At 53.9% G+C, this 24,351-nt stretch overlaps 1 protein-coding gene across 3 annotated transcripts in view; it reads left to right on the top strand.

The window, feature by feature from the left end:
- SH3PXD2B (SH3 and PX domains 2B) overlaps nucleotides 1-24,351 on the top strand; it is a 64,024-nt gene that overhangs the window by 7,819 nt on the left and 31,854 nt on the right. For all 3 annotated transcript variants that reach the window (XM_063413557.1, XM_063413556.1, XM_063413558.1), the window contains exons 2-4: nucleotides 2,739-2,819; nucleotides 14,556-14,631; nucleotides 22,351-22,427. In XM_063413557.1, the coding sequence (XP_063269627.1) occupies nucleotides 2,739-2,819; nucleotides 14,556-14,631; nucleotides 22,351-22,427 (234 nt within the window). The remainder of the gene's footprint in view (nucleotides 1-2,738; nucleotides 2,820-14,555; nucleotides 14,632-22,350; nucleotides 22,428-24,351) is intronic.

Here is a 24,351-nt window from a genome sequence, read left to right as displayed (position 1 = left end):
ACCAAGTGCAGTGGTTTTAAAGCCCTCTTGGTCATTGGAAGTGTCCTCCAAAAGCCCTGAGGAAGGGATTTATGGCTCCGTGGCAGCTTATGCCTCATGTGCAGTGCTCTGGAAATGCTCACTGGGTGATGAGTGCACTGCTCAAACCTTTCCAAACCTGCTCTTGTCCTTAGCTGAGCACCAGAATTGAGTTTTCTGGCCTTGCTTGTTTTTTGGTTTTTTGGGTTTTTTGGGTTTTTTGGGTTTGGGTTGGGTTTTTTTGGGGTTTTTTGTTGGTTTTTTGTTTGTTTGTTTGTTTGTTTTTGGTTTTTTTTGTGTGTGTGTTTAGTTTTTTTGTGTGTGTTTTTTTTTTGGTTTTTTTTTTTGTTGTTGTTGTTGTTTGTTTTGTTTTTTTTTGTTGTGGTGGTTTGTTTGTTTGCTTGTTTGTTTGTTTGTTTTTATTTCTGGGACAACAGGGACTGGATTAGACACTGGGAGAGACCAATGGTGGTTCTGACCCTTGGTGGGACGGGGCTGTTGGAAGGATGAGGAATATCCCCAAGGGAAGAGCAGGCTGGCTTCCCCCAGGTTTTACAGATACCGAGGATCTCCCGTTCCTGTGGCTTTCCCCATCTTCTCTGCGTTCCTGGGTTGAGCAGACACCCCTGGAGACCCTTCTGCTCTTGCAGAGGGATGTGCAGGAAGCTCTCCTGCCCTGTGGGAGATGTGCACTTCAGCAGAGCAGCAGTGAGCTCATCCCTGACAGAAACCTCCTTCCCCAGCTGCACAGGGAAGCCTGGAGTGCCCTCAGACCTCGTGCCTCTATTACCCTGAAGAGCTCTGAATTGTTTTGGCTCGAGTATATCCACATCCTGATTAAAATCCCAGTCTAATAAGCTGTTGACTCCAAATAAAGGCAGGCTAGGAATAAACAATGAAGAGAAGCTGGCTCCTCCTGCTGCCCCAGTGCAAGGCTCTCTGCAGGCAGGCAGCCAGCGGTGAGATAACCCCGAGGAGTGCTGGGGACTGCTCAAAACTGGGAGATCAGCTGAGCTCCCAGCCCACATGAGCTCATGCTGGCCCAGTCCTGGGGAGAGGGGAAAGGAGTTTGAACGTGTGTGAACACCGGGTTAACCCTTGGTTTGCTGGAGGGCACAGCGTGGCCCTCCCAGGCCTCCACAGCTGGAGCAGATGTTGTCTTGGAGAGCCCATCTGTCTTCCTGGTGCTCATACAGAGAAAGGGCAGGGCCCTCATCTCAGGATGAGAGGTTGTGAATGAAGGCAGAGCAGGGCATGGAGAGAGCAGGTTTAGGTGGGATATTGGGAAGGGATTTCCCCCTGTGGGGTGGAGAGAGGCTGTGGCTGTCCCTGGGTCCCTGGCAGTGCCCAAGGCCGGGTGTTTGATCTCCCTGGGACAGTGGGAGGTGTCCCTGCCCATGGATGAGCTTTAGGGTCCCTTCCAACCCAAGTTCAACAACAGCAGACCCTGAATTTCTGGTTTGAAGGCAGGGAAGTCCTTTATTTTAGCAATAAGAACTTGCTCCCTCCTGCTGCCTCGCTTTGTGTCTTAATTTGGAAGTGATTCCATTGGGAAGAGTTTGTCACCCCTCAGGAGTGTCCTCGCCGTGGTGGCTCAGGCTGTGCCAGCCCTCTGAGCAGCACAGTGAGAGCTCAGGTAGATTTTCAGTCCAGGGCTGGAGTAGCTTTGATAAACTCAAATCACTGAGTGTTGCACGGTGGTGTTGGGGTTTGGATGCTGCTTTAGGATGCTGGTCATATTCCAGAATGTGGGAAAATGGCCATCTCAGTGGGAAAAACCTTATGAAACTCCTGAGGGATTCTGTTTTACATACCAAAACCATCAGCTTTTAAGAGTCTTCATGCTTGATTTTGCCAGCAGAAGTTCCAGCAGGTCCCCTCACCTGGGCTTCTGAACGTTTTTGGTTCTTCAAGGAATTGATACTTGAATTTCTGGTAGAAATAAGGACTTGAGTTAAGGGAAAAAAATACCCTTGGTTCTGCTCAGTCAATCCTTTATCAGTCTGAGATTTGCATCACTTGGGTGTTACACGGGCACCTCACCAAGGGTTATCCCTGCTCTCTGTGAAAAACAAGGGAGGACACTGGATCAGCCATTGCCTCATTCTGTGATCTGCTGCAGAAGAATTAAGGATGAAATGGGCTGGGTTTGGTGTTTTGTTTTGCATTCATCACCAGTTAAAGCCTGGTGTGGGGTGTGTGAATAAGCTGCAATAATTGAGGTTGATTTTGTGGCATTTTAAGGGTCAGGACGCTGATTTCCACCCCAGCTGGTGTAAGAAACCCAAACCCAAGCGGGTGGAGTTTCAGACCCTGGGGGTTTGAGCTGTTGCATCCCAGCTCCAGCAGCCAGGCTGGTGCAGGTGCTGCCCTTGGATCTCAACATCAATTTTGGTGCTGCAGCTGTAAATGGGGTAGCCAAGGTTTTAGTTATTAACTCCTGTGCCTGGAGGGATTTGTGCTGTGCTTTTACACACAAGTGTCACTTCACATCCAGTGAGTGCCCCTCTCCAGGGCCACAGAGCTCAGTTCACCACTAGAAATAAACATTTGGTAAAGCTGCAGCCGTGGGCTCAGTGATTCAGGCTGCCCTATGCTGTGGTGTGGCTGAAGTGTTCCCCTGGCTGTTGGGATAGCTGGGGCTGCACTGGCAGCTTTTTTGGGTTGTGGTGGGGTTTTTTTGTGTCCCCTGCTCTGATTCCTGTCCCTGCTCCCTGCAGGTGTACATCATCAAGGTCACCTGGTCCAACGGGGCCACCGAGGTCATTTACCGGCGGTACAGCAAGTTCTTCGACCTGCAGGTAGGGAATCCTCGGGCTCTGGGGGAGGGGGGCTGAGCTCACCTGAGCTGTTGGGTTCTGCTCGATCTCTGCAGTCGCTGGGGGTTTTATTGGGGGGGTGTTGTTTGCCTTGGGGGAGGATTTTGTTAGAGTTAGGTCCAAATTCCGTTCCCGTGGCTTTCGCAGCTGCTGGCACAGCAAGCCCAGGCAGGGCTGCCTCTGGAAAACACTGGATTCCCTGGAGCAGGGCCTGGGGAGGTGCCCACTGCCCCTGGCAGCCTGGAGGGAGCCAACAGGAGAGATGGAGAGGGGCTTCTTACAAAAGCATGAAGTGACAGGGCAAGGGGGAATGGCTCCAAACTTGACAGAGTGGGTTAAGATCAGATATCAGGAAAGAATTCCTCCCTGTGAGGAACACACAGGGTGCCCAGAGAAGCTGTGGCTGCCCCTGGATCCCTGGAAGTGCCCAAGAAGAGGCTGGATGGAGCTCTGGGCAAGCTGGAGTGGTAAAATATGTCCCTGCCCATGCCCTCTAAATGATCTGCAAGGTCCCTTCCAACCCAGGCCGTTCCATGATTCTGATTTATTTCCCTCCTGGTGCAGGAGGGAGCCAGGAGGAAAATGGAAGTGGGAGGGAAGGGGCTGGAAAGGCAATTGGGACAGGCTGGGCTGCACAAAACCCAAACCAGTGCTCTGGGTGAGCAGGCAAAGGGTGTTTTCCACCTCCTCCTCGGTGGAGATGAGCCAAGGGGTCTGGCTGGGCTTTATGAGCCAAAACAGAAACTGAGCTGCTGGAACAGGCTCTGTGCAGAGCAGAAAAGAAAATGCACACAGGGGTCTCTGGGCTGGCAGCATCTGCCACTGGAATGCCCTTCCTGGGCTTTTGGGGCACCCTCTGCCCCCAGAGCCCTCCGAGGGGAGGCTGAGCATCACTGGGGGCTGCATTCCAGAGGGAAAGGAGAAATCCTGGGCTGAGACCTCTGCATCCAAACCCTGCTGAAATTGCAGCCTGCCCAGCAGAGCCAGCCCCGGGAATGCAGATGGCTTTTCCAGGCTCTGCTGGCTCCTGCAAGCTCTGGGATGCTGCTCCCAGCACAGCAGTGGTGCCCTGTCCCCTGCCCAGCAGGGCTGTGGCCGTGCTGAGGTGGCAGCTGGCCCTGCCCTGTGCTGGTCACACAGCCCAGCCCCGGGGAGGGTGGCCCAGGCAGGGGTTAAGCAGTGAGCAGCTGCTGGAGTAACCAAGGAAATAGCACAGTAAATAAACCAGGAACAGCTGCTGGGCAGCAGCCAGGCCTGGAAGGAAATGGAACTCGTGCTTCCTTCTCCTCTTCACGGTGCTCCAAGGTGGTGGCCACGCTCTTCCCACTGCCTGCTGCTAGCAGGGCACAGTTTTGGGGGGTTTTTGTGCCTCCAGGTGGGGAAGGGATGTGGGGGATCGTGGCTGTGCTCCCTCTCCATCCCCTCCATCCTGCCTGGAGATGGAGGTTTTCCCCCTCCTGGGGTGGAAAACGTCATCACTGGAGCCAGGCACTCTGCAAAACACCTTTAGAAGCAGAGATACTTTATAAATACTTACAGATATATATCGCAGTGGAGGTGGGAAAGTTTAAAGCAAACATTTCCCCCCTCTGCTGTTCCTGCAGCTTTTTCTTAAGAAAAAAAAAATCACAGCCACTCCTTTCTGGCTCTGTCGAAAGAATGAGAGAAGCTGTGGTTTTTCCCTTCCTTCCCCCTTATCACTCACGCTTCCTGGTGTCCTTACTTTAAACTTGTGGTGCAGGACAGTGGAAATTGGATTGGGAGGCGAGGAGTGAAACAGATCCTCTGAGCACAGTGGAAAAAACTGCTCTAGGTAGGCTTGGTAGCACTGACTGTTGCCATTGCTGGAGGCCTTTCTTGTGTGACTCTTGGATGATTCTGAGCCAATTTTGGCTCTTCAGGCAGAAATTTTCCATGCTGGAAATTATTCATGCCTCTGGTTATTTAAAAAAAAAAGAAAAATTCCACACAGCTCCCCCCAAATAAGTGCAGGACTGAAATGTTTTGGCTGCTTCTGAAAACAGCAAGAGGGGAAAATATTTTTCCTAGGTCCAGTTCTGATGATCTTTTTGATGTGCTGGAGGAAGAAGGGGAAATTTGAGTCTCAGGTGATGTCTGTGTCAAGAATCTGCCTTTCACGTTATCTGGGGAAAATCCATCCAGATTTATTCGTCCTCACAGCCTTGAGCAATCCCAGTCCACGCGTGTTTGGGTCAGGACATTTGTTCATTCATCCCGGTGTTCCCAGTGGCTCTGGCTGTGCTTTCCATGCTCCCGTCAGAGGCTGAGCAGGGTTTGCTGTCCCAAACCCTGAGTGAAGGTTGGTGTTCCCTCCTTGGCTGCCAGGGGCTGCTCCTTGGCAGGGACGTGGAAGTTTCTGGATCCAAGTGGGAGAGAGGAGCTTGGTGGGGCTGAGCCTGGGCTGGGGAGTGTTACATTCCCCTGTGGGAATGGTTTTTCCTCCTCAGGGACCCCTAGAGCCTCTTTTGAATCCTTTTTCCTGTCTTTTGATATATTCCTCCAAAGCCTGAGAAAGACTGAGCTATCTTGGACCCTTAAGGGAATTAAAGGAGGATTTATTTATCCGGGGAGATGCTGCAGCTCCGTGTGAGTTTCTCCTGATACTCCCAGTGGGGCCAGGGCTGAATCATTTGTCACCTTCCCCTGTGGCTAAACAATTATTTCAGGAGCAGGGCCAAGGAAAACACGAGCACGATAAGTGCTGACAGCAGAGCCACGGGGCAAAGTGTCCTCCCCTCCCCAGGCAGGCAGGAAGGACACTCCAAACACAAAGTGAACCAGAGGGAAGCCTGGAGTCTGCTGCAGTCTGACTCCACAGAATCCTTCAGGTTGGAAAAGAGCTCCAGGATCAGAGCCCAGGTGTGACCCCCACCCTGACCCAGCCCAGAGCACCCAGTGCCACCTCCAGCCCTTCCTGGGGCACTCCAGGGATGGGCACTCCAAACCTCCCTGGGCAGTGCCAAGGCCTGAGCTCCCTTTCCATGGGGAAATTCCTGCTGCTGTCCACCCTGAGCCTCCCCTGGCCCAGCCTGAGGCCGTTCCCTCTCCTCCTGTCCCTGTTCCTGGAGCAGATCCCAAATCCCCATCTTGCTGTCCCTGGCATGTTTCAGGGCTACCCCTCTTTGGGACAGGCTACCCCAAGGATTTTCCCCTTGCAGTCAAAAACCTTTCCCTGTCCCAGCTGGAGCTGCAGCAGAGGGTGACGTTCTGGGGCTGCTTCTCTGCACAGAGCTTTAATTTTGAGGCCAGGGCTGAAGACGTGACACAGGCTGGGCTAAACATGCTCACTGCACAGTTCAGGGACAGAAAAACTGAGAATTCAAAGCAACATTACCATTGGCTCTGGCTCTCCCTCCCGTTCCTGTCTGTCTGTGCATCCAGTGTGTTTCCCAGTGCTCTTGTTTGTCCATGTGTTTAACAACTCCTTCAGGTTCTTAGCTGGAAACTCTCAGCTTTGACCCACCTGGAGCTGTGTCATCTTGGAGAGAGCCCTGTGGCCAACAGCTTTGTGTGGAACACAAAAAAAAAAAAGGTCTGTTGAAGTGGTGCCTACTTCCATGAGAAAATTGGCAGCAGGAGTGGTGTGTGCCTGCCCTTCTCCACGTGGAACAGAGCCTGCTCCTTCTGGAGGGGGTTCCTCACCTGTTGTGTGCCCTGCCAGGCAGAGGCAGGGAGAGGGGAAAGTGTGTCTCAGGGATTCAGAGAGGTTTTTAATAATCCACCACATTTAATGGGCTCTGAAGACTGGAGCTGGCACACAAAGAGGAATTGTTCTCATCAGCTTGTTTCAGGCAGTTGAAAAATTAAAATGAGCCTCTCGCTTCCATTACTGTGAGCTCAGTGCTTGCCTGCCTCTGTCTCCTTCCCTTCCTCCTCCACTTTTTTCTCCTCCTCCTCCATTATTTAACCCAGGCTCCTGGCAGGAGTTCTCAGAGGTGAAGTGTGTGTTATCTTAATCCTTCTGATCTGGAGAGCAAAGAACAGCCGTGCTGAGTAAGTGCCCCCAGCAGCACGGGGCTCCTGCAGGTGGGAATGTGGGAATGCCAGCCTGGATTCCCCCTCTCCTGCTCTGGGCAGCCTCTTTGATGGCAAAGCCCTGAGGCAGCCCAGGCAGGCTGTGGCTGCAGGAGCTGCATGGTTCTGTGTGTCCAGGGGTGGTAAACAGGGCTCTCTCAAGAGCTCTTTCGTAACTGGAATCTGATTTCAACACTTTGGGGATTTCTTTTTTTGTTTTTTTTTTCTTTTTGTCTCCAGGGTTTACCGAGTTCAGCAAAGTTCTGAGCAGTTGTGTGTGCAATGAACCGCGTGGTTTCACCCTCCCACAAAAATAAATCAGCAGGATCTGGCTCTCAGGCAGCTGGATGAGGAAAGGCAGGCCCTGCGTGAGCGAGGACAGGGAGAAACCAGAGCTTCCTCCAGCCAGGCTCCTGCCACAAAGCACCAGTGTCCCCTGTGCCCAGCCTGCACCCAGAGCCACGAGCTCACCCACCACATGCACAGGGGTAGGAATAGTGAATCCCCATCCCGGGATTCAGGAGGAGGAGAAACCCTTTCCATTAACTAAGGAAACCCCTTCCATTAACTAACTAAGTTTGCTTGCAGAAGGAACAGCCGGTGTTTTTCCAGCAGTGCCCAAAGCCCTCCATCCCTCCCCTGCTCTCTCCCTCCACAAAGAACACGCACAGCCCAGTGCACTTCAGCCTCGTTCAGAGCTGGCTCCTGGCTCTTTTCTCTCTCCAAGTGTCTCCCATTTACAGCGTTCAGCCCTTGGCAGTGGCAGCCAGTGCATTCCCCAGAGTGCCAGGGACAGCCCGGGCTGGGGCTGGGGCTGTGCCTGGCACCCCGAGCTGTGCCTGGCACCCCGAGCTGTGCCTGGCACCCTGAGCTGTGCCTGGCACCCCGAGCTGTGCCTGGCACCCCGAGCTGTGCCTGGCACCCCGAGCTGTGCCTGGCACCCCCTGTGCCTGCCCCAGACCCCAGCCTGGTTTCCCTGAGTGGGGCTGGGGGAGCATTCCCAGGCCAGCACACACCCGGGACACAGGGCAGCGCTGCAGGAGGAACCACCTTCAGTTCCCAGGGATGAACCTGTCTGGGGAAGGGCTGGGAAAGCTCTCCATGGCTTATTCCAGGCTGGGAACAGCATTCCATGGCTTATTCCAGGCTGGGAACAGCTCTCCATGGCTCTTGGTTTATTCCAGGCTGGGAACAGCTCTCCATGGCTTATTCCAGATTGGGAACAGCTCTCTATGGCTTATTCTAGGTTGGGAATGGCATTCCATGGCTCATTCCAGGTTGGGAACAGCTCTCCGTGGCTTCTGGTTAGTTCCAGGCTGGGAACAGCTCTCCGTGGCTCTTGGTTTGTTCCAGGCTGGGAACAGCTCTCTGGGGCTTCTTCCAGGCTGGGAACAACATTCCATGGTTTATTCCAGGCTGGGAACAGCTCTCCGTGGCTTATTCTAGGTTGGGAACAGCATTCCATGGTTTGTTCCAGACTGGAAACAGCATTCCATGGCCCATTCCAGGCTGGGAACAGCTCTCCGTGGCTCCTGGTTTATTCCAAGCTCATCTCCCTCTCCTTCTGCCGGGTTTGTTGTGAGTCCATCTCTCCCTTTTCCCCCCTTGTTCCCAGCTGCTCCCAGGGCAGAGGAGGGCTGGCTCCTGAGCCTGTTCTCTGTCCATTCATCCCTCCTGGCACCCCTGCTCTCCTTCCCCCTGGAAACTTGGCAGAGCAGCTGCAGGAGCCAGCCCTGCCAGCCTCTGCTCCCAGCCCTGCACATCCCGGGGCAGCAGGGCAGGGTCTGAGCCGGGAGGAGCCTGGGGGAACCCGTGGGGCCAGAGAGATGGGAGGGGATAAATTCCATCCCTGGGGATGGAGCTGATTTTGGGGGAGCCTTTGGATAATGCCATGGTTAAAGGTTCTCCTGTTTCCTCTCTCCCTGAGCTGGGGGTGAGCTGATGCCCTTCCACTCCCCAGCCACTTATTGTTGGGAAAGCTCTGGAAATTCAGCTCCTTCTTCCTGCCAGGGCCCTGCTGGCCCCTCTCCTGCCCCCTGCCATGGGCTCTGTCCCTGGGGAGGTCCCTGCCTTGCCCTGGGGTTTTGGGGAGGTTTTGTGGGTCTGGGCTGACGTGAGACCCGGCATCTCCGTGTGCCTTTAATCAATCTAACACAGCCACTTTGCTGGTGCAAGGACCTGCAATTTATTTCATGTGGCAGCAGCCCTGGATCCCAAATGAACCAGTTTGCAGCTGATTGATGCTGCCTGGAGAGGAGCTGAGCAGTAAATCAGAGTGAGGGAGTGCTGTGGCTCAGAGTGGGGGATTTTGGGTGAAATGGCCAGGACCTGTTTCTATTGTTAAATCCTCCTGGTACAGCACAGACTGCTCTGAGCACCACCCACACACCCTGGGCAGCCAGGAAATGGAGCTGTGCTCTTGGATGGGGAGTGGGAGACAGAAACGAGAGCTGGGCTTGCCCTGCCCTTCCAGGGAAGGTGATGAAGCTGAAGGGATGAGGTGTTTCCCCACACTCCTGATTCCTCACTCCTTTCCCATCCCTTTCAGGGGAGGACACCAGGCTCTCTCAGGGCTACCAGGCTGCTGTAAATCACTGCTCCCGTGCTTTTGGGGAGGCATTTCTGGCAGTTTGGGGTCCCCTGGCAAAAGGCTGTGAACCTCTGCAGGGACTGGGCACAGGGGGACAATTTAACCTCTTGTTTTGCTCCATCCAAAGAAGTGCTGCTCCTTTTTCCTTCCTCCCCTTGCACGTTTCTCCCATTATCCAGCACTCCCCGAGGCTTGCCTGTCTTCTGCCCTGCCTGGGGTGCAGCACAGACCTTTCCTGGCTGTGGGATCCCTCAGCTGGATCAGGGAGGAGCTCAGGGTCTGCCCTTCCCCTGTGACTCACAGCTGCCACTGGGCAGGGGACCTCACAGCCAGAAAATGGGAAAACCTGAGGTGGTGCCCAGTGGGTGGGTGCTGCAGGGCTCTGTGGTGCCACACTCACCCCAGGGTTTTCCTTCTGCCCATTTCCCATCCCCAGGGTGCTGCAGGGCTCCCTGTCGTGGTGACTTCCACGTTCTGGTCTCTTCTTGTTATATTCCCGTGTGGGAATGGTTTCTCCCCCCTCAGGGACCCCTAGAGCTTGTACCATGTAGTTTGACCCTTCCTTCCCTTTCTGACCCCATTGGCTGTGTCCCAATTTGCCCCACCCTGACAAGAGCTGAGAAAAGACCCTGTTCCTCTGTGCACGCCCTCTTTCCCTCTGGACACCACCTAGAATAAACATCTTACTGCAGCTAAGGGTTAGAGCCTCTTTTGAATCCTTTTTCCTGTCCTTGATAGATTCCTCCAGAGCCTGAGAAGGCCTGGGCTAGCTTAGACCCTCAGAAGGGTTAAAAGGAGGATTTATTATCAATTGGCACGGGGTTTTCCTTCTGCCCATTTCCCACCCCCAGGGTGCTGCAGGGCTCCCTGTTGTGGTGACTTCCACGTTCTGGTCTCTTCTGGCATTGCAAAATGAGCAATAACCAACATTAAGGATGCTCTCTGGTGGCATGAGGACACCCCTGTCACAATTCCAGCTCCCTGAGCCTTTCTGCCTTGCTGGGGCCACGCCTGGAGGCCCTTGCAGGAGGGCTGAGTCACTGAGTAGTGAATTAGGAGTGAGGTTTGTGGCTGTCTTCACCTGGCAGCGTGGAAATCAGATCTTGGAGGTGTAATTAAGGGAGGGGAATTTATTGTTTTCATACTGCCTTTGGCTTAGCACTTAGGGTTTCACTTGGATGTCATTTCTCACCCTGTTAAATTAGCCAGACTGGGTATTTTTCAATACACAAGATGCTGTTGTCCAACTCGTGGAGAATTCCTTGGGCTCCCATTTTCCTCTGCAGGCTTCACCATCAACCATGGGCTGGTACTTGGCATTTCTGGAGGGGAAGAAAATGTGTTGTTGTAGCAGTTTTTGATGAATACCTCCCTCAGGGAAGAGTTTGGGTGTTAAAAAGAGGATTAGAGACCCTTCTGGGGCTGATCCCCTGCCCCAAAGTGGCAGAAAAACAGCTTGGAATTCCTGGAGAGCCAGGAAGGAGGAGAAGGAGGTGGATGAGGGTGAGATCCTCCACTGCCTTGTGCTGAAGGCTCAAGTTCAGGTGCTCCAGCTCTTCTGTGCAACTTCACTCTTGCCCTGGGCACTGCAGAGCATCCTGGTGATGCTGAGGGGCTCAGCCTAGCAGAGTGCAGCTGCCAGTTTGACTTGGGGCTTTTTTTTAGGGATTTATACCGCTGGAAAATGGAGGAAATCACTTTTAGAACATTAAATCGTGTGTGCCTAATGCTTCCTGGGATTCCACAGGAAATCTCTCCTGCAGTGGTAGCTGCTGACGAGTTGTGTGGCCTTTTTTTTTTTCCCTCTGAGCTCAGTTAATTCTTTTTTTTGGTCGATTGCTGAGCGGTGCTTCAAGTTTTCCATGAGGGTTTTCACAATCCAGCCTCTGTGATGCCATTTCCTTTGGTGGGGAGGTCGGGGCAGCCTCTCCTGGTGATGTGGGAGTGCACTGGGGCTCCTCACACCGCTCAGGAGCTGTGTCAGGGGCACACGGCTGCCCTTGGGTAATTCCCATTCCATTGCATCCCTGGAGCCCTTCCCCAGGACTGGCATCCCTCATTTGGGATCTGAGCTTGCTCCTTGTTAATCCTTCTGTCTTCTGGGCTGTTGTGGGGTTTATTTTCTTCACCCCCTGTTTGTTCAGACAGCCCCTGAGGGTGCAGGGGAGGTGAAACGGGGCTGATCCTTGCTATAAGGGATCAGCCAGAATTTTCAAATCTCAGAAGTCTCAGAAGGTGCCCCCTGAAGGATCTCAAAGAGACCAAACATCAGGAGCTGCCAGATGTCCCCTTCCCAGCCTGTTCCTTGGCACAGGTTTCCCACGCCAGCTGATCCCAGCTGACGCTTGGAAAGGTCCCCGGTCCCCAGCCTGGAGCTGTCCCTTGTGTCCCCGCAGGGCTGGATGCTCCTGGCAGGACCTGCCTGCCTGTCCCACCCCACCTGGGGGTCAGGGGGACCCTGGGACTGCAGTTTGGAGCAGGACTGTGCCCCCCTGGCTGTGGGGTCAGGGGGGCAGCACAGGGTGTGTCCCCTGCAGGGACACAGGGGCTGTGCCTGTGCCATTCCCGACTGTGCCTGTGCCATTCCCTGCTCTGCCTGTGCCATTCCTGGCTGTTCCTGTGCCATTCCTGGCTGTGCCTGTGCCATTCCCTGCTCTGCCTGTGCCATTCCCTGCTCTGCCTGTGCCATTCCTGGTTGTGCCTGTGCCATTCCCGGCTGTGCCTGTGCCATTCCCTGCTCTGCCTGTGCCATTCCCAGCTGTGCCTGTGCCATTCCTGGCTGTGCCTGTGCCATTCCTGGCTGTGCCTGTGCCATTCCCGGCTGTGCCTGTGCCATTCCCTGCTCTGCCTGTGCCATCCTCTGCTCCCCTGGCATCAGAGCAGCCCTGGCCCAGGCTCATCCTGCTCCATGCCAGGCTGCTGCTGGTGCTGTCTGTGCCTTCCTCTGTTCTCACAAAGAGTCCCTTGTGCTTCTGCCTCTGCCCTCGGCCAGACTGGGAAGCCTTTTTGTTGAACTCCTTTTTTTCCCTCTTTTCCCTTCGAGTGGTGTCAAGAGCTGGCTCCTCTGCTCTGGAGAACAGTTCTGTCTGCTGGAGGCAGGATTAGGGCAGCTCTCTCTTGCTGGAGCACAAAGGAGCAGTGTGGGTTGAGGCTGAACCTCTGCCAGTCAGGCACAGCAAATCCCAGCATGGGCCAGGCTGGAAGGGAGCTCAGAGGGTCCCTGGTGCCACCTCCCTGCCCCAGCAGGGCCATCCCAGGGCACAGGGCATGGCAGTGTCCCCAGGGGGAGACTCCGTCCCCTCTCTGGGCTCTGCTCAGGGCTGGGCACTGCCAGAGTCCTCCCCTGGGCTCTTTCTGAGCATCACTTCCTGCCCATTTCTCTGGTCTCATTCAGAAAATGGTCTTGAAAAGAAGGAAAAGCTCTTCCAGTGCCTTGTGGAAACCAGAGGAGAAGCAGAGCACAGCACTCCTCAGTACCTGCAGGCTCCCGGGGTTGTGTTTTTTTGGCAGCGATTTCTCCGAGCTTTTTCCAGCTGGGAGGTGCCACGTCCTGCTTGCAGGCTGTGACACCTGGGGACCTCTCCTGCAGCAGCCACATCCCTGGGGCCACCCTGTCTGCGTGGTGTAAAACCCTCTGGCACTGCCCCATCGGCTCCTTTGTGGGCACAGCCCTCTGCTTCTGCTGAACAGGGACATCCCCCTCTCCCTGGGATCCCCCGCAGCACTCTTAATTGGGCTAATTAGGATATTATCTTACGAGTTTCCTGTTAATGAAGCAGCTCACTGCCAGCTGTTGGTCCAAAGCTGCTTTTTGAAGGCTGCCCATCCCCAGGGGTGTTCTCCTGGTTTATTTTTCCTGTATTTTCTGTTAATGCACAGCTGGGGATGGGGCCAGGGAGTTCTCACACTCTGCCTCGCTCCAGACTCACTGCCCAGACATTCCTGGGTAAGGAAAACAGCTAGCTGATAAGATAAGTTGGTGGTGGAGATAAATGTGGATAAATGTGCCCTGTGCTGGTGTGGGAAGGCTGGGCTGGATCCCCCACTTGGGTTCCCGTGCCCCAGTCCTGGCTCCAGGTCTGGGATCCCTCTCCCTGCTGCAAAGGGCTCAGTAAAAAGTGGGATACAACAGATTCCTATGTCACAAAGGCACCAAAATTCTTCAAACTGCATCCACTCCAACCTTCTTCTTTTTCCTTCTCTGTCACAAATACTTTAAAATAATCTTGGAAGGGGAGAAACAATAGATCAGTTGTTACTGGGGTTTTTTGGTTGTTATTTTTTTCCCTTCATTTTTCTCCCTGAGCTGGCTGAGTGCCTTGCTGAGAGCGAGACTTGGCCCCTCTGTGCTCTCCCATGTTTTGTGTCTGTCTGCATCTCTGCTGCCCTGTCTGCCCATCTCCCCAGGATCCTGGATGGCCCCTTCTGGTCCTCCCTGGGGCTGCTGCAATGTCACCACAGTCCCTGGCTGGGGCCAGGTCTGGGGAAATTTTCTTCCTTCCAGACTCCTCCCGGTTGTTTTGAGAAGCAGCTGTGAGCACAGCCCAGCTGTGCTCAGTGCCACCCTGGTTCTGGGTTCTCTTGCTTTCACTCCGAGAGCTCTTTCTGCTTTTCCTGTTGTCTTTGGGAGTCCTGGGGGAGTTTTTAATTTCTCCTCAAAACGCAGGGGTAAATACCTCCTTTTGTCTGTCCCCTCTGCACCAAACCTCAATAACTCATCCCAGTGTTTGAGATCCAAGGAAAAAATGTGTAACTACTGCACGTGCAGGGCTGCAGAGGGCTCAGGGCACTTCCTGGGCAGGCTGTCTCCAGTGCTTCCATAAATGCTGAATTATTTAGGCAGAGAGCTCCAACAGAGACAGCCAGACCCATTTCAGTGCCCTGGGGACCAGGGAGCTGCAGAAACCCTGGGAGACCCTTCAGATCCAAGGGAAACCAAAGGGGAGTTTGCATCTCTCTCCCCAAGGAGGGAGTGCTTGGATATCCCTGGGCACGTTCTGCCTCCTCTCCTGCTCCGTCCCCTCCTGGGCAGAGTGTCCCTGTGCCCTGTGACTCCCTGCCTTCCCTCACCTCTCTTGCATTTCCTTTTCTAGATGCAGATGCTGGACAAGTTCCCGATGGAAGGAGGCCAGAAGGACCCCAAGCAGAGGATCATCCCCTTCCTGCCAGGTAGGACGGGGGGCTCCAGCACAGCCCAGGCTGGTTTTGGCACAGCAGGAGCTTTTCCCTGGTCTGTGTGGGGGCACACACGAATTTCAGCTCTTACCTGCTGAACCAGCCAGCTCCTGGCCTGCTGCGTGTCCTTTAGAACCTCTGGGGCTGCTGGCAGGGTGCCCAGTGAGTGTTAAACCCCCAGGATTTCTCTGTCCCTCCAGAACTCTTGGGTGGAAGATCAGGAACCCCACAGGCAGAGCTCAGGGCTGAGGGTGCTGTGAGGCTCCCACGCTGCATTCCCTGTCCTGTGCAGCTCCAGGGGACATCCAGAGAGAGGGAAAGAGCAATGGCATGAACTCCAGCTGATGGGCAGCCTGGGCTTCCTCCCGTGGTGTTTGGGAGGTGTCCAACACCGGGGGTTTAACGCCCAAGGAACAGATGTGATAACCTGTGGCACTTTGTGGTGAGGGGGGAAAAAAGAGCCTTAATATGCCTTGGGAAAAAAGCAGCCTGCAGGGAGTCTCTTTGGCCACAGAGTTGTCTTTGCCCCCACCCCCGAGTAGTTAATGAGGATATTTAGGAATGTCACGGCACCATAATCACTTCCAGTGGCTGTCAGGTCTGCTTAGTGCAGCCCTTTGTGCTGTGCTCTGCCTCCTGGCTCTGCCAGAAACATAAAGGCCTTTGTGGGCTTTGCTTTTCTCTGGGTGGTGTGGAAAAAAAATAAAATAAAAAAAATCATTTCCACCCCTTTCTGAGCAAGAGAATGTGGTCTGGGTTTCTGATTCTGGCTTGTCCTGGCATCAGCAGAGCAAAGCTCACCTGATGTTCCAGCAGGAAAGCCCTTGGTGCTCCCGCCAGCAGGGAGAGATGGGAGCCAAACTGGCAAAGGGCATCTCTTGGAAAAACTGGATTTGTGCTTTGGCTGAGCTGCACTCGCAGAAAATTCCCACCAAAAGGCTGCTATTTTTGGAAGGGAGGCCTGCTCAGAGCTCTGCTGCTCGCACTCACCAGTATTTGTTTCTCCTTGGTGTTGAAATAGTTTCCCTTCGCTCAGGAGGATGTCACCGGGATTTCCACTGCGGGGGAAAGGGGGTGGAAATTGCTGGAAAAGAAGGCTGGGACAGCTTCAGGAGGGCTGTGCTTCGGGGAAATGGAGCTGTTGGAAGTGGGAATGGTGGTGCCTCTGCCCCCCAGCCTCCTGGAGCAGCTCAGAGAGCCAGAACCTCCCCGGTGAGAGCGTGGGCAAGCTCTGCTTCTGCCAGAGGACTTCACCCAGGGGTAAGGGAAGGCTCTTGTGGTCTTTGCTGGCTGTGCTGGAGCCTGATCCCTTCCTGGAGCAGTCCTTTGCCTTCCCAGTTTGGGATGACAAGTTTTGTGACACTGAACCCCAGCTTTGTCCCTCTCAGCCCAGGGGTGCCACCCAGGGGAGCTCAGTCCAGCAGCCCAGGACTGCATCCCTGCACAAACGTGCCCCTGTCTCCCTGGACTTGCTGGGGTTTTGGTTGTGTTCAGCTGCTGGGAATGCTGGAGTTTGTTCCCCATCCCACTTTGAGCATCTGCATTTCATTACCAGGGGGGATTTGGCTGCAGTGGTTTCCTGCAAGTCCTCTCCTTTCTGGGAAGGCCCTTGCACAGCAGCAGCAGGAACTGCGGCCACTGCAGCTCTCAAAATGCCTCCTGCAACTCTGGCTGCCTCAGCAAACCCCACAGTGTCCCCAGCTCAGGGTCACCACCACGGCCTGGGACGGTGCCACTGGGTCTGTCTGGCTTTCCTGGGGTGGGAAACAGTTCCAGGATTTCCCCACGTTACAACACCCAGCCCCAGAACCCAGCTTGCTTTGTGTTACCTCATTTTGTGAGTGCTGGCTTTGAGGACTGCACTTCTTAGGGGAAATTTCTGGAGACTTTGGCCTCTTGCAGCAGCTCTTTGATGCTGTCAGGAGGGGCTTTTGTAAGTGCAGAAATGCCCCTCAGCCCACTCAGCTCCTGTGGGCTCACAGAGCTGGGTCCTCCAAAGCAGAGCAGCTGCACTCGAGCCCTGGGGCCAGGGCTTGTCCCTTGCTGGCTGTTGGCACCACAGCACAGCCTGGCGGGGCTCAGATCCTCCTGGCAGTGCCCCTGCTCTGTGCCTGGAAAGCTCTGCTGCCACACAGGGGAGCTTGAAACGCTCTTTGAGCTCTCTCAGCTGGCCTGGAGCCCCTGGCAGAGCATTTTTTGTGGCTCTGGGGCAGCTCCTGGGGCAGCTTTAGCAGCACCCAGCCCATGCCTGGCACCCCTGGCACTGCTCTGGAGCAGCTTTGGCAGCACCCAGACCATGCCTGGCACCCCTGGCACTGCCCTGGAGCAGCTGTGGCAGCACCCAGACCATGCCTGGCACCCCTGGCACTGCCCTGGAGCAGCTGTGGGAGCACCCAGACCTTGTTTGGCACCAGCTGTGCCCCTTGCACTGCTCTGGAGCAGTTTTGGCAGCACCCAGTCCATGCCTGGCACCCCTGGCATTGCCCTGGAGCAGTTTTGGCAGCACCCAGCCCATGTCTGGCACCCCTGGCACTGCTCTGGAGCAGCTTTGGCAGCACCCAGCCCATGCCTGGCACCCCTGGCACTGCTCTGGAGCAGTTTTGGCAGCACCCAGACCATGTTTTGCACCAGCTATGCCATGTTTGGCACCAGCTGTGCCCCTGGCACTGCCCTGGAGCAGTTTTGGCAGCACCCAGCCCATGCCTGGCACCCCTGGCACTGCCCTGGAGCATCTGGAGAGGAGCAGAGCCCTGCTGGTGCCCAGCTGGGACATCCACCCCAGGGTCCCCCCCTCAAACAGATGAGCTCAGCTGGGAGGGCTGTGCCAGAGCCTTCAGGAAACAGCTTCTAGAAGGAGCCTGGAGCCTTCCAAGCTCCGAGCAGCCCCAGTGGCCTGGAGCAGGTCCTGGCCAGCTTTCCTGCCTCGCTGGAAACGTGAGCCTCGGCAGGAGGGGTTGCCTGAGGCTGAGCTCACTCTGGCTGTAAAGTTGCTTTTTAGGAAGGTTTAGCTGCGGGTAGGAGTGAAGTCCCAAGAAGGGAGCAGGAGGGAGAAAGGGGGTTTGGGGAGGTCGTTTTTAAAAGCAGATTTAGGCCTCCTTTGTGCTCCCTTCCCTGCCCACCAGCCTGCGGGGTGTGGACATCAGTGCCACCCACAAACTTGGAGGTTTTTCTCCCAGAACAACTGTGAGGGTGCTTTAGCCCTCCACAAAACCTCTGTGAAGGCAGTGGGGGGAAACTCAGCCATTTTCCAGGGGATACTCAGCCATTTTCCAGCTGTGGTACCTGACTTTGCTCAGTCCTGTTACATCTTCCTCTGAGCTGGAGAGGGGCAAGGCTCCTCGTTGGTAATTTCTGCTTTAATAAGATGGGATCTCTGCTGCAGCAGGTTGGGAGGGCCGTCCTGAAGCCCTGCACAGAGCAGATGCTGAAGTGCAGCACTCCTGGAACCACCATCTCCCGTGGCTGATCCCCCATCCCAGGGCTGGCTGGCTGCTCCAGGGGCTGGGATTAATTATGTGTACATTCAGGGCTGCCTTTTCTCTGAAGCCAGTTTGGAACCCGTGCCAGGGGAAATCTGGATGTGATTTGAAAGGTGCAGAGCAGTGAATTCTTTCCGAGGCTGTGGGGCAGCGTGGGGGGAGCCCTTCAGGGTGAAGCAGGAGGCACAGCTGCTTTTCCACTCCTGGGATGTCACTCCTGGGATGTCACAGCTGGGATGGCCAGGGGGGTGTGTTTGGGGCTCTCAGCTTGCTGCAGATCCAGCCTTTGGCTCCACAGTTTTGCTGTCTGAGGTCCCTCTGCCTGTTTTTTGGGGTTTTTTGCATTCTTATTTTTTCTCCCAGCTGTGCCTGGAGGATTCCTACAGGAGGGCACAATTTGCAGAGCCCTGTCTCCCTGTTTCTGTTTGTTTGGAGAGATTAACCCCTCCTGTGGCCTGCCTGCTCCATCTCACACTGCTGGAGACCCAAATTCCTTATCAGCCTTTTCCCCAAGATTTCCTGGCACTTTTCAGTCCCAATGAAGACAGTGGGGACCAGGCTGCATTTTTTTTTTTTTCTTTGGGAGCTGCTCCATCAATTTTTTCCTCTGGGTCAATGAGACAAAGCAAATCAGCCTTGATTACCCACAGAGGAGTTTGGTTCTTCCACTGCTGGGAGAACAGATCCTTTCTGCCACCAGAGGAATTTGCATGGCCAGACAGAATACATTCAGTAGAGCTTCCCTTTTCCTTCGTAGGGATTAACAGGTTTTTAAAGCCCAGAAAACGCAGGCAGCACGTCCTGGAGCGTGGGTGCTTGAACAGCCAGGGCAGCCATTGTGTGTTAGTGTCTTATCTCAGTCATCTTTTTTCCAAAATCAACTTGTTTGACACATTCCTGGGAGATAAATGATCAGTCCTCTCTTAGCTTTGTTTGTTTGTGTAAAGGACAGTGCATTTTACCACACTTCCTGCTGGAGGGAATTCCTGGTGCCAGCAGGGATGGAGCCTCATTGCTCATGCATAACATGATCTATGTAAATAAGAAAATCTAATTATTTCTGAGTGCTGGCATTGTGACAAGAGAGAGGAGCCGGGCAAATGGAGCCTGCAGCAGCACTGACCTCAGCAGCTGATGGAAAACCCCATTATCAGCAGAGCTGCCTCCCTTCATGTCTTGTCCTTGGTGCTCCTCATCCTGAGGCAGGAGCAGTGCTGGGAGGGGAAAATGAGATTGGAGTCGTGGAGCCATGGAATGGTTTGGGTTGGAAGGGACCTCAAAGGTCACCTCATCCCACCCCTGCCGTGGGCAGGGCACCTTCCACTGTCCCAGGCTGCTCCAAGCCCTGTCCAGGACACTGCCAGAGCCTGGCTGAGGATCCTCACAACTTCTGGCAGCAGCCAAAAAAGCATCAGGGACAGAGTGCTGGGAGTGGGAACCATCCCCTGGAGCTGCAGCGTTATTTATTCCTGTGCTCTCTGCACCCCTCAGTCTCCTGTGCTTCCCTTGTGTTTTGTTGTTTTTGGAAAAGCCCCCTGGGCAGCTCTGCCATTCCCAGGATTAGGTTTGGGCCAAGGAAAACGTGCCCAGGGAATGCTGCCTCTCCCTGACCCTGCAGCTGCCCACCTTTCCCTTCCAGGAGGGCAGTGGTTTCCTGCTCTCTCCTGCCTGTCAGCTCAAGGGTTTCTATTGCTGGATTTGGCAGCACTGAAGGGGCTGCAATTATGTTAATTTAGGCATTTTGACTAAAGTCAGCTTTTTGTTAGAAAATAAACTTCCTTGTTGAAAAATACCAGATCTAGAGCAAATGGAGAGAGGAGCTGGATTTCCTGCTGGTTCATATGCTCCATGCCTGGGCTAATTTAAGATCTTTTGTGATGAATTTATTCCCCCAAACTGTATTCTTTTTATTATTACTCACTAGCATATGTTTGTTAAACATTTCAATATTCCCACACCCAGAGCTTATTATTTCAGCCATTTGTAACCTACCCACCCATCAGTGATTTCATTTTGGCAGGCCCAGAACCAAAACAGCCACTCCTCACCACTGCCAACAGAACTGGTGAGACCCATTCATCTTTTTAGCAATCACCATTCAAACAGGAGGCAGCAAACACACTGGGAGTGCTGATGCTGAGGGAAAACTTGATCATTCTCTTGTCAGGTGGAAAATAATTGCTCAGGGCAAGGAAAGGAGCTCTGGCCTGGGTGCTGTTCCCAGTCCTGCCAGATAAATTCCCAGTTCCCAGGCTATTCACCCTCAAAATAGAGAAAAGATTGAATAGGGGGGGTTTTGTTCTCACTGCATCACAAAGGCTGCCAGATTTGGCTCTGAGATTTGAGAGGGGATGCACTGCAGAGCAGAGTGACACCATCAGTGTCCCAGCCCTGCTGCCAAGGGCCAGCAGTGAGGAGCAGTGCTGGGCTGAGCTGCCTGAGCCCGTCCCTCACTGCAGGGCTGGCTCTGCTCCTGTTTCAGGGCTCTGACGGAGCCTGTGGGAGCTTTGGCTCCTCCAGGAGGTTCCTCTCGTGCTCTCTGCAGGCTGAAGCTGCCTTGGCTCTGGTTCCTCTGTGCCTCAGAAATGCACTGGCAGCTTGCACGAGGCCCCCGTGATCCAGCTGCTGGCCAAGTCACAGAGGAGCACAGAGGGTGACCCAGCCCTGGGTTTGAAATCGGGATAAATCACCCAGCCCTGCGTTTAAAATTCTGATCAATGACTCAGCTCTGGATTTAAAATTGTCATAACCATGTGACCATTTATTTGCCTGTGTGCTCTTCTTAGCAGCATCAGCCCCTGGCTTCAGTAATTCCAGGGCTCCTGGGAGGACCACAGCAGGGACAAAGCCATGGTGTGACTCTCCCAGTGCTTTTCCCCTGCTCTCATGTGGTTTGCAGGGATGGAGAGAGGGGAGTTTGGTTTCTGGGTTGTCCTGTGGTGACCCCTTTGATAAATGAAGGGGTTCTTGCTCTCTTTGGGTTCAGGGATGGGATTGGAAACCCAAAAAAGATTTTCCTGTGGTGTTGGAGATGCCAGGAGGAACCTGAGGAGCTCCATTACCACCCACCCCCCAACCCACAGTTTGCAGGTGATTGTGTTCAGAGCAGTGCCAGTTCCTGGAGCTTCGGGAAGTGCTCTGAAATCCTGCCACGTACCAGCCCTTCTGATCACGGCTCTGTTTCCCTGTCTGCTAATGGCTTTTGTCTCCTTTAAAGCCAGAGGAGCTGTTCTCTGAGACAGCAGCTTGAAGCGTTTAGGACTCATTAAGCTTCAAAGGAGAGAGGCCTGCACCACAAGCCAGAGGGGAGGAAACGGAGTGGCAAGAGGATCCCATTAATGGAGAACAAAAATAAACCCCAGACAGGAAGGAAAATTCTATAGGTCTGACTCAGAGCTGCAGTCCTGGCGCTGTGGCTTCCAGGACCAGGAGGTGCACAGGGAAAAACCCTCTGCCTTGGCTGCTCCCACACAAGACCTGGACACCCTGGACAAGGGGACAAGGGGACAAGGGGTGTCCTGCCAGCTTTTGGCAGGGATTTTGCCCACCCCAGCAAACAGAGAGGTGCCAGGCTCTGATGGGGGCTGATCCTTGTCATTGTCACACTGGTGAGAGGCCAGGGGGATGCAGTTTGCTGGGAGCTGTTTCCTCTCCTCTCTCCTGGAATGTCTTGGCCATTTGAACCGTGCCTGATTCTGATGAGGTATTTAATCTGTGTGAGGAAATGGGGTTTTTTGGGAATGGTGCTTTTGGCAAGGAGAGGGTCCTGACAGGGTGATTCCAAAGGGTGTTGTGCTGACCTGCTGTAGGGCCATATTTACAGGAAAATGGACATGTACTGAATGAACCTGCCTGACCTTCTGCAAGTACAGAATGAGGTCTTCTTTGTGAATAAAAAAGTCAGTGTTGCAAGAAGGAAGAATCAGAAAAGTTGCTGACAGACATAGGGGTCTCAACTCCAGTAAAATGACACTTCCAGTATCAACCAGTTAGATTAAGAAAAAGGATCTTTCTTAAGATTCTACCTTGCCTTGTGGACAGGGTAGAGGCACCAACCAAGAGACGCGTGGCCAAAGCAAAGCTACTGATGACCGTGTAAACCAGGATCAGGAGTCAATATAAGCAATGTTTAGGAGCACAATAAGCGGCTCTTGCTAGATTCACACTGAAGGGTGCAGGGCCCTTTGTGTTCTCTCCTCACCCTGCCCTTGTCTCCCCTCCTCTGGTGTTTCAGGGAAGATCCTCTTCCGCCGGAGCCACATCCGCGACGTCGCCGTCAAGCGCCTGATCCCCATTGACGAGTACTGCAAGGTGAGGGGGCTCCAGCACCCTCCAAGGGCCCTCCCAGCCTGGAGGGGCCCAGTCCAGCCCAGTCCTGAGGGGCTGACAGCACCCCGGGGTGTGCCAGCACTGGGAGCACGGGGGGTGTGGGTTAGTCCTACTGCCAATCCCTTTTTATTGGTTAAAACCCGCCCGTGGCTTGGCTTTTCTCTCCTGCTGATTCATGCTGGGGCCTGGCAGGGGCAGAGGTGCCCAGCCCCACTGCAGTCTGTGCCCACCCTGCTGCTGGGATCTGCCTTCCTCCTGTCCTTCCTCCAGCTCTGGAAGGGCTGGGAAGGACCTGGCTGTGCCCATCACCGCAGGCTTGGAGTGGAAAGGTTGCCTGCAGGACTTGGTTTGAAGGGAGTCTTTCCTTTCCTTTCCTTTCCTTTCCTTTCCTTTCCTTTCCTTTCCTTTCCTTTCCTTTCCTTTCCTTTCCTTTCCTTTCCTTTCCTTTCCTTTCCTTTCCTTTCCTTTCCTTTCCTTCCTTTCCTTTCCTTTCCTTTCCTTTCCTTTCCTTTCCTTTCCTTTCCTTTCCTTTCCTTTCCTTTCCTTTCCTTTCCTTTCCTTTCCTTTCTTTCCTTTCCTTTCCTTTCCTTTCCTTTCCTTTCCTTTCCTTTCCTTTCCTTTCCTTTCCTTTCCTTTCCTTTCCTTTCCTTTCCTTTCCTTCCCTTTCCCCTTTCCTTTCCCTTTCCCTTTCCCTTTCCCTTTCCCTTTCCCTTTCCTTCCTTTCCCTTTCCCTTCCCTTTCCCTTTCCCTTTCCCTTTCCCTTTCCCTTTCCCTTCCTTTCCCTTTCCCTTTCCCTTTCCCTTTCCCTTTCCTTTCCCTTTCCCTTTCCCTTTCCTTCCCTTTCCCTTTCCCTTTCCCTTTCCCTTTCCCTTTCCCCTTTCCCTTTCCCTTTCCCTTTCCCTTTCCCTTTCCCTCTCCCTCTCCCTCTCCCTCTCCCTCTCCCTCTCCCTCTCCTCTCCCTCTCCCTCTCCCTCTCCCTCTCTCCTCTCCCTCTCCCTCTCCCTCTCCCTCTCCCTCTCCCTCTCCCTCTCCCTCTCTCCCTCTCCCTCTCCCTCTCCCTCTCCCTCTCCCTCTCCCTTTCCTCTGGGAAAAAGGCTCCTGTTTTATGCAGCAGACAGCATTTGAGGCTGTAGGATGGTGGGGTGGTTCAAACTGGGATACACACTCCAGTTACTGGTTATAAAAACAGGGTAGGATGACTTGTACCTCCAAAATTATTGGAACAGAGAGAAGGCTGAGACAATTTGCTCCATACCCCTGAAGGATATAAAACTGGGCTGAAGTGTAAGGGAAATTATGATTTTAGGGCAGATTTTTTTTGGCAGGGGAAACAAAATACTGAAGTTCACGACAAATTATTTTCACACAGATCAAGTGTGTCGCATCTCGTCATGTCAAAGACACGCATTAGTACTGGGTAGGACTGGTAACCCCAAAATCCAATCTGAATGTTGTTAGAAACACATGCAAAGACTGTAAAACCCACGGGAGAAGATGGGGAAATGGTAAAATATCCACCCCATCCCTTAGGTGAGGGACGGGGGAGGCTGTGGGGTTTGGGCCTCAGCCAGGCCCGTGGCCGTGGCTGGAATAACAACTCCAGGGAGGGAGATGCACTGGGAAATGCATCTTGACAGCTCTGCAGAGGGGCTGCAGATGAGGCCAGCGCAGCAGATGAGGGCAGGGTGATGGGGATGTGGTACAAGGGGTGCTCTGAGCTGTCGTGGGGGAAGCTGGTGGCCCCTGAGCCACTGAACTGTGTCAGCTACACAGACAGGCACAGCCGTAAATTCAATTTTGGGGAAGAAAACGTCCCTCAGTGATAAAATGCTGCAGCTGCCGCTTTCAGAGCGATGCCATTAGTGGCATAAAATATAATGAACCCATTTGACTTAACAACTGGAAC

Source organism: Prinia subflava, chromosome 16 (genome assembly GCF_021018805.1).
Source record: "Prinia subflava isolate CZ2003 ecotype Zambia chromosome 16, Cam_Psub_1.2, whole genome shotgun sequence".
Classification (NCBI taxonomy): Eukaryota; Metazoa; Chordata; class Aves; order Passeriformes; family Cisticolidae; genus Prinia; species Prinia subflava.
The sequence above is the reverse complement of the archived record's forward strand: the minus strand, read 5'-3'. Positions and strand labels throughout refer to the sequence as shown.